We start from the raw sequence: 10,011 nt of genomic DNA on the forward strand, positions 1-10,011 counted from the left end.
AATGATTGTTTTTCTACTGGATGCAGGAAAGCATGATTTATTTTAAAGAGAAACATTATTTTTTAAGGTTAAAATCTTTAGGTGTGAAATTGAAAAGACAGCTTCTCATCAAGCCAAATGGCATGGTAGTTGTATTCAGAGACCCTCTCTATTGTAGAGCCACTTGGAAGGTTATGGATATATATTGTTATGGTTGTTGGGTCCAGCCCTATAGTGATCAACGTGAATTTAGTTTTACTTGCATTTAAAACCAGCCTAAGCTCAACCATGGCAGCCTGGAGAGCATTAAAAGCAAGCTGTATAGCTTCCTGGTGGCAAGCTGTGCTGAGTCTGCGAGTGCGACGCATGCAGAATATGACTGTGTCGTCAGTCAGCATGAAGACTGGCAAGACAGTCATAAAGTGTAGAGATAAAACTCTCAAGAGTAAAAAGGACAGGGCCTGAGACTGAGCCTTGTGGGACACCCGCTGAGACTGGCCGAGTGTCCGGAACCCAGAATGAGTGCTCCCGGACTTCACAGATTGATGCCGTTAGACAAATAATTTTGAAACCATTCCGAGGCTTCATTGCTGAAATATATATTTATTTAACCAGTAAAAACATTGATATCTATAAGTCTATTTTGCAAGAATGAACTGGCCAATTGAGGTAAATAATTACAGAACATACATAAACACAGACTTCCAAAATTACTCACATACGATAAAATAAAGTTAAAAAAGATTAAAGCAATAAAAGCCACTAAAACAAATACAATGGGATACACATCAAAGCATGGACAGCAACTGGTAAGAGCTTCCACGATAATCCTTTTAAAACTCCTTAATGAAATGAAGGATGCCAATTTAGCTGGAGTCTGAATATTATTCCAAGACCAATGGCCAAAATAAAATACTTATTTTGCCTAGTGACACAGGATCTCCACTTTGCATCGATCAATTTACTGTTGCATTGTGACATTGATGCTATTCTCATGAGTCATCTACATTTCTAGTCCATCTTTTTATAGTCAATGCTATTATTTGTGTCATATCGGATGTGCATGTGTGTCTGCATTGCAGGACAAAAACTGTTCATTACTCCCAATAACTTAACTGAACATATACTCACAAACAGACCAAATACATGTTGATCCTCTGAAAGTATGGAAATCCTCATGAATTGCCCTAAAATTAAAGTGAAGGGAGGCAAAAGGAGCCTCATGTTTTGAAGACGTGGGAAGATTTGTGATAACATCAGTATATGAAGGGGAGTGTTGAACAAACTAGAGGGGGCCGGGGGCAGTCAAAGCGAGGGAGGATTGAACATGAGTATACACAAGAGCAGAGGCAGGGAAGAAGAGGAGATCATTGTGTTGGTTCCAGATTAGCTTTAGCCAGCAGACCTGACAGACCTTGAGGACATGCCATGGAAGGTGAGACCGAGTCTAGCATTGGGCAAATGTGTACCGTTTAATTAGACAAATGTGCATGAGTTTTGATAAAAATCTAACACAGTGCTCTTTGTTCTCAAATGTTAGTCATTCATTCATGTATGTTTCGTTGTCTCTGGTTAAACATTGACTGCGAGTTATAGCTGCATGCCATGTAGGTGCATGGGTGGTTGTGGTATGATTCAGTGATACTGTGCTGCTCGGTGAAGATATATTATAGTTTTGCATGGTCGTTTTAAACATAACTTCTTTATCTTATTAAGACTTATTAATGTCAGATTGTCTTGACACGTTCTTTACTTTCTTCTCCTTGTCTATTTTATTTTTTTGTTGTTTTAGTTTTAGTGTTTATTCATTGAAGTTTCACTTGAAGGTACAGTATTTAATCAAGCCAGTAAAAAATAATGTCTTCATGTATACAAAATAATCCTTCATTATGTATAGCCTTTTATTCAAAGGAACTGGATTCAGTTATTGTGCTCTTTATGCAGTTTTATATTATTTCAGGTTGATATGCGGTATTAATCTTGAATCAGTGGTTTTTGCTCTCCTCACAACAGATGTGTTGACATAATTAGAACAGGGTAAACATGGCAGGGTGTTTCCAGATGGTTTGGAGATGAGAATATCAATATAAACTATAGCTATCTTATAAGATAATGGTACTGTACTGAATCAACAGCAATATTGTAGGTACAAGAAATATATATTATGGAGGCATATAAAACAGTTTGTTTTAATTAGTGGATATGACTTAGTACTGTTTCGCTGTATTGCTTATGGTGGATGTCCCTTTATCAAATCATTTCACGTGGGCTGCCCTTCTGGAGCACATAATCTCCTTGAGGTGTTTAGGGCGTGCGTTTGCAAACCGTCTCATACCTTCCTTGCATGTAATCGAGACCATGCTGCGTGGTCCTTTCTCTCACACTTGATGTTCAGCAACATTGTTCACATTACTAATGATATAAGGTGGCATGAGTGTCTACCTTGTCAATGTTGCGTCATACAAACATATATTGTCAGACCAACAGAATGATATTCAAATTACATGAAAGTGATATGCCTATGTCAAGCCTAATGACAAAGTTTATTATCATGATCAATCACCAATAATATAGTATCCTCAAATGTCACAATACACACAGTTCATTGTTAATTGAGTACACATTGTGCTTTAAAACATATGAATGTGCATGTGGTTTAGATCCAATTACTGACAGAAAAGCAGGAGAGATCCATTTTGTGTTGTATAATGTTTTTGCCGTGAGATAGTGCTCTTTGTGGCTAGGCGTTCCCCTTGGTGAAAGCAAGGAATGTCAATAAGGCTAATAATGTCCATTTTTAGAAACACTGAAAGACATTACAATAAAAACAAAAGAAAGGGAAACAATGAATTACAGATGTAGATTGAATTATCCCCAAATGAGAAAGAAATCTAAAAAGGGAAAATAACTAATTACCCCATAAACCATCCAATTGTTAAAATGGAGGTGTTCCAAAGAAACACACTTGAACAATAACTACCATACTGCATGTTTGACTGTGACCCAGACCCATGTAACTATAGGCCGTTTGTATTCTCCAGCATACAGTATGCTTTGTCTATGTGCTTAAAACAGTTTGAGTTATCTTTTGGCAAGGATTGAATCTAAACGCATCTAATGAGCAAATTAATTATGTAAAATGTACTGTAAAATGACCTCACGTCCTCCGCATGGAAACTAGGATTAGATTTCTCCCGTTCCCTTTGTTCCCAGGACACAGACACGTGAGTGGCATGCAGGGGAAAAGAAAGAGTAGAGAAAGGCACCGCGGCGGCTGGGTTTTATTTTTGGGGGTTCTATTGAATGCTCTTTTAATCTGATTGTCCGTTTCCACTATAGCCCCCCGTGGGATTAAAAGTGAGCAACAGGTTGACCAAGGACACAGTATGACCAAAACTCACTTTGTAATGAACGTCTCTATGGAAACAGGACGGTGTTTACGGCTCTGGGGAATCTATTGAAATGATTAAAAGCATTAGTTTTATGTCTCCAAAGGGAAGAGTGCAGGTGAGGTGCAGGTGAGAGAGACGAGGAGGACATTGTTTTAAAATCGTTTAACACGGATTGTGAATTTTGTCTTAAATGATAGGCACTGTTGAATTGCACATGGTCATATGTACTTTGAAACTAATACAAGTATGCAATAGTAGGCCTACAAGAGTACTGCGTCTTGTGCTTCAATTGCCTTCCAATATAATAAAGTTAGGTTTAAAAAAAACCTTGTCCTTTTTGGAGTAAAATACCAAAACTGTAACAAAAAAGGCAGTTCACTTTTAATGTAACATTTAAAATGTATTTTAGGACACAATTTTATTTTTGGGACATTTATTCATGAATGTCTTAGCCAGCTGATTGGGTCGCGTGTACATGTAGTGTATGCTATATTGATTCTTTACAATAACCTGCTATAGTTAGTATTATTAAATCAAGTTAAAACAAGACAGAAAACCTTGAAAAGTCCTTGAAATAGCTCTATAAATATGTATGGGAACGTTTACAGTACATACATATCCATCTATCTTAATTGTATTTACTTATGTTTTAAGTAAATACATATCAGTACACGTTCTGTTTGTTTTCCTTATCTGTATAACCATTTCATGCTTTTATTGTTCTATTGCCAAAGTAAAATGTCCCACTTTAATGCTTCTAGCCTCATTATTTGAAAGAAGATCCATGCTAATGGGTAGGAATAGAATCAACGCCTGACAGTTATGAGCAACTGTCCGTTTTTATTCAATTGCAATTGTTTAAGTAACAGCATATACTGCACAGATAGTAAAATATCCATTCTCAATTCTGAGCAGTATAAGAGGGATAACCAGTGGTCGTGTCTTGTGCAGTAATATAGTTTATATAGTCTATATTTATGGGTCTAGTTATTGACATTCACAGCGAGACATAGCAAACATTATTAAGTATTAAGTATTATGCTTATCTTTTGCAGATATCTCCACATCAAAGGCTGCTATATTATTTTAGATGAGACATGGGCAATTAGTTTTTAGGCCAATATTTGATTGTTCACTCTTTAATAAAATCCAATAAATAATTGAATAAATTCTGAATAAATCCAGTCTAACATGTCTAATGATTTAGTCTAGCTGTCTATGATCATGTTGACTAGTGAGAAATAGGCTTAAACCAAAATTGAGTATTTTGGATAATTTTGCATAAAGCGTTCCTCCTTAAAGGAGGAAGAGAGGTATCTCCAAGTCTTTTCCTTTTGTGGTGTTCATTACATCCTGGGGGGCTCAAACTCCACAGTGTGAATTAATATCACATATTGTAGGTGATGTTAATTGAAACCAGTATTATAATCCACACGTGTGATAACTCGGGTGCATATTATTATTTATCCATTATTCTGTTGCAGTAAATAGGATTGGTATCACCTATTAACTTAAGGCTGGTAAAATTCTGACCACTGTCACTGTACTGTCAACAACCAATGTTTGAACTGCAAGCCCCGTCACAGACAATCAGTATGTTAACATACGGCACTCACAAGAAACCAGGATACTGAGATTAATGTGGTTAAGGCAGGAAATCTCTGGTTACTCTAAAAGCCCAGTTGTGTGTGCTTTGGTCAGTATGTCCCAATACCTTCTCAAAAAGAAAAAATCCCACCCGTGTGAAATGAGGGGCGCTCTTATCATCTTACAACATCGAGGAGCCAATAAGAGACCAGTATTTTTACCCTGACATACATACCCAACCGACTCGATCGCATTGCTCCAATCACAGTACCCTTTACTCACCCAAGATATCATCAATAGCTAATAAGGGCACATTATGGTATCATTTTTTTTCCTGACAATACAACGACTCAAACTTAATACATACAGGTATGTTTTACGTGTAAGCTCTAATATATTAAAGTCTAACTCATGTTGCTATGATACAGATGATGTAAAACAAACGGTGTCAAAACAAACTTCTCTTTATCATTCAATCATTCAAGAACCTCCTTGAGCCACGCGCATTTCTTATATTTAACAAATTACAAAGCCTTTATTTTTTGGTTATGAAGATTGGTCACTATAGACTAGTGAGGGTATGTGTGTGACATCATCATCATATCCGGAAGTTATGCGGGAACGCCTACTGACTCAGTAGTACCGAGTGGCAAAACCTACTTTCTGGCATGTACTTCTATGCTGTGATCTTGACTGAATAAGGTGAATTGTTAACTTGTTATAGCTTATTTATGGAGTTTAAGGCAATAGTTAGAGTAAGACATTTCTACGCATCTGCAAAAAGATGCATTTCCTCAATAATAGAGGATCAAGAATTTGGCAGTTTTTCTTCTTCTTTTTTGTTGTTTTTCTTCTTTGTAATTCTTTGTTTGGTCCAAAATATTGTGTTTGTTGTCATGAGTTGTCACGACTCAAGTTGGCCTTGTCCGCGGCATAACCGTCTTTAAATAAATACTTTTTGAAATGTCTATGGGAAAAATGCATTGGGAATCATTTCCTGGGCCTGGCGTCGTCAAGAAAGGGGGCGGGACTGCGACGCTCTATTGGGGGTATCGTGTTATTGCTTGTGTTGGCCGAAGAGCATTTAAATAACGTAGTTATTGAAATGTTATTCATTTCACACTGCACTTTTTGCACACAATTTTTGTTCTGTTCCTTGTAAGTGCTCTATAAATAAAGTTGTTTATTATGATTAATTAGTGATTATTATTATTAAAAATAATAATAATAATGTATTCATACAATGGGTAAATATAATGGGTCACCAGCAAGCTGGAGCTGAATTCTGTTTGTTCTCCTGGCAATTGTTTTATGGCATGGCTCAGTAGCATTTACTGTAGACGAAATGGCTATAGTTTTAAACTAGCTGTAAATACCTAAATTGTAAGCCATCTTTGTATGTGGGACGTGGGTGCGTATCTGTCCGTCTTGTGTTTTTATTTTATTTTTTTATTTGCAGGCATGACTGACATCAATAATGATATCAATATCAATATAATGTCAGAGCTGCACATGGGAGCCACAGCATTATTAGATCTCGTCTTGTTCTTTGACAATGACACAGTGTACTGTAAACATGGTCGGACACTGGAAGGGCAATTCTGGGGGATTCATGTCTTCTGCTTCTGTACCTGTTGCTTTGAGTGCAACATTAGGATGTGCATCATGTGCTACACATTTATTACAATATTCAGTGTGCTAAATCTTTGACACTGTGACACTGTGCCACATTGTCTCATAATGGCAAGAGTCAGTGCAGCAATGTCAGTTGGTTTGCAATTAAATCTTGCACATACAACTTTATAATTAATTATTATAATTAAGAGATTGTTAAATGATAATGCAAATACCAACAGGCTACAGTGGTCATTTACATTTCCTGTTATTTTAATAACACGTGAATATAAAAGTATGATTCAATAGTACTACATTATTGTCAAGTAAAATGTATGAAATATTTTCTTTATTTGAAGAAAGGGCTAGATTTGGTCTTCAAAACCAGGCTCTGACGGGGAGGAGGGGTCAACTCAGGGAGGCTTATATTTGGTTCAATACAGAAATAATAATCTATTCATAGATGGACTGGATTACTAAGAGGTTATAACCTCTCACATACTTGAGAGGACACCTGTCCATACTTTACCAGGTCTGGAAACCAAGTCATAATTCTGTACTTTCCAGGCCAGTTTGCAAGAACACTGAAAATGGTGTAATCATTCAAGAACCTCCTTGAGCCACGCGCATTTCTTATATTTAACAAATTACAAAGCCTCTATTTTTTGGTTATGAAGATTGGTCACTATAGACTAGTGAGGGTATGTGTGTGACATCATCATCATATCCGGAAGTTATGCAGGAACGCCTACTGACTCAGTAGTACCGAGTGGCAAAACCTACTTTCTGGCATGTACTTCTATGCTGTGATCTTGACTGAATAAGGTGAATTGTTAACTTGTAAATGGGATAGCTATGGCAAACAGACTGATAAACCGATGGTGTAGTCAACAATGCACAAGGTGTCCACATTGTTAGTGTGATGAAAAGGTTGCAATGTGGAGTGTGCTGTAGTTGATCTGCTTGGAAGTTCGGGATCTATATAATTATTCTTTTATATTATAAGTGTCTATTGTCAGGTGTATAGGTGTTTTGTATTTCAGTAGCATGTGTGGTCAAATAAAAGAGGGATGTGGAATATAAAATAATAGAAGTAGGAGAAGGAAACAAAAGATGATAGAGAAAAAACAGCTGCAGTGTATTTGTGTAGCTGCGTGCGTGCGTGGGTGGGTGCGTGCGTGCAGCATGCAACTTAGGGAGTAGCGTAGCCTACGCCCTTAATCATGTTAACTGCTAATTTGAAATAAAATAAATGTAATTCAGTGCTAATTATAGTGTGGCCACAATGTTTGTAAAACAATGACGAGACATCTTTTTGATACAGGTTTTATCAGTATCAAAGGCCTCAACCATACAACTACGTAAACATGCATGGTTTTTACATTTGGCTTGTTTTAGAATGATTCAAGCCATACAATATTAATCCTAAAAGTAATCAATTTAAGTAAATCATGTGTTCCTTTTATTCACTAGGATAGTGCTTGCGTCAGAAGACAACAGATGTGGCACTATGACAACGGACATGGCTGACAAACACCCTCCAGTCAATGATTTTATGAACCCTACCAGCGTCACACAGGTGCCTTGGAAAGCGCTGGCACCGATGGACACTGATAAGTGAATACTGGGCCGAATCACCAGAGGATTCCACCGGCGTGCCTTCCTGTTGACGCCGAGATAACACCAGCAACCACGTAGCACCGATGAAGAAGCAGTGGCTGATTTGCGTCGAGTCTTTGCCATGCCGGGGAGGGAGTCGGGGGACACCATGATGTCCACAGCGGTGCGTTGGCTGGTCCTGGTGTTCTTCATCATCGTGACCGTCGGGGGGAACGTGCTGGTGTGCCTGGCGGTGGGACTCAGCCGCCGGCTGCACCGCATCGCCAACTGCTTCGTCGTGTCGCTGGCGGTGACGGACTTCCTGCTGGGCCTGCTGGTGATGCCCCTCTCGGCCAGCGTGGAGCTGCGCAGTAACGACTGGCCCCTGGGAGGGGCGCTGTGCAACCTCTACGTCTCTCTGGACGTGATGCTCTGCACGGCCTCCATCCTGACCCTGCTGGCCATCAGCGTGGACCGGTATCTGGCCATCTCGGACCCGCTGGGCTACGCCCGCAGGGTCCGACCCGTCGGGGTGGCCCTGGCCATGGTGTCCATCTGGGCCGTGGCCGTGGCCGTGTCCTTTGTGCCCATCCACATGGGCTGGAACACGGCCGACTACAACACGCAGCATCAGGACTGGGGCATGTGGGACGAGGGCATGGAGGGACGCTATTGCCTGTTTGAGTGGAATAACAACTACGTGCTGTTGTACGCCTTCAGCTCCTTCTACCTGCCTCTGATGGTTATGTGTGGGATGTATCTCTGCATATTCAGAGTAGCACGAGAGCAGGTAGGTGCTTTTAAAGGCTTAAAATATGCAGAGTAAAATGTTTACCTCTTGAGGCTTGCATTACATTATGAAATTCTCCAAGGGTGTAATTTTTGGAGGACATGCCCATGTTGGAAGAGGTCCAGGCTGGGTAAAGTAAAGATGCCTTGCATGTGATTACTGACTGTTTTCAGCTCTCTAACGGTCTGCCTTAATGGTTTAACATTTGTTTTATCACTCCCTTAGGTTCGTCGCATCCGTGCCGCCACGCCATCATTTGCTCGTACACCCTCTGCAACGGCCACAGTAAGGGAACACAAAGCTACAGTTACTCTGGCGGCCGTGCTCGGGGCATTCGTCATCTGCTGGCTTCCATACTTCACCTTCTTCACCTGCATGGGCCTCAAGGCTGAGAAAACCCCTCCCACGACACTTCACTCTGTGGTTCTGTGGCTTGGCTATTTCAACTCGGCCCTGAACCCCATCCTGTATCCCGCACTCAACAGGGACTTCCGTAGGGCGTATGGGGAGCTGCTGCGCTGCAGGGTCGCGAGGTGCAGAAACATGCAGTTTCCCCTCACCCCTATGGCGCTGCACAAAAGAGTGCCGCTTGCAAATGGCCAAATGCATAGTAGACCACCTAAGGAGCATGTCAACACTGTTAAAAAACATAGCCTCTCTGAGGGGAACGGCCTCACTCTTCAAGCATTGGAAAGTAATGGCGACATCACCACTGATGCACCCTGCAGGTAAAATGTATTGGATCTACTGGCACTGACAGTAGATCCAATACATTGCACCGTGTCATTGTTGTTGTTTTTAAGTTGTGTATCCTTGTTCAGTTCAATGTCAAGAATTGGGTCCAACCACTGTGTTTATTCAATATAGCTCTCCATATGTATTAGTCCGGGTGCAGTACGTTAGTTAGACTAGTCAATGGTCCGACAAATGACAACCCACCACAAACCCTAACCTAACCATAAGCGCAAGCACGGGAGCAGGCACAGAGGCGCTAGTCCGACATGCATCCGCATGTCGAACTAATGCTCCGTCGGATTTACATGCGGTCCT

General features: G+C 40.1%; 1 protein-coding gene across 1 annotated transcript; it reads left to right on the forward strand.

Moving 5' to 3' along the window:
* The first annotated feature begins 1,333 nt into the window (after positions 1-1,333).
* Positions 1,334-9,807, forward strand: hrh2b (histamine receptor H2b). Its single transcript, XM_080780386.1, has 3 exons — positions 1,334-1,414; positions 8,046-8,961; positions 9,187-9,807. Exons 2-3 carry the CDS (start codon positions 8,314-8,316, stop codon positions 9,691-9,693), a joined length of 1,155 nt encoding a protein of 384 aa, XP_080636512.1. The 5' UTR covers positions 1,334-1,414; positions 8,046-8,313; the 3' UTR covers positions 9,694-9,807.
* Positions 9,808-10,011: the final 204 nt, after the last annotated feature.

Source organism: Protomyctophum bolini, assembly GCF_963924005.1.
Source record: "Protomyctophum bolini genome assembly, chromosome: 13".
Lineage (NCBI taxonomy): Eukaryota > Metazoa > Chordata > Actinopteri > Myctophiformes > Myctophidae > Protomyctophum > Protomyctophum bolini.

Excerpts from the sequence above, each read along its gene's own strand:
- hrh2b (XM_080780386.1), top strand. The coding sequence starts at position 8,314 with ATGCCGGGGAGGGAGTCGGGGGACACCATGATGTCCACAGCGGTGCGT. Across the intron at positions 8,962-9,186 it reads TCAGAGTAGCACGAGAGCAG|GTTCGTCGCATCCGTGCCGC; the intron begins GTAGGTGCTTTT and ends TCACTCCCTTAG.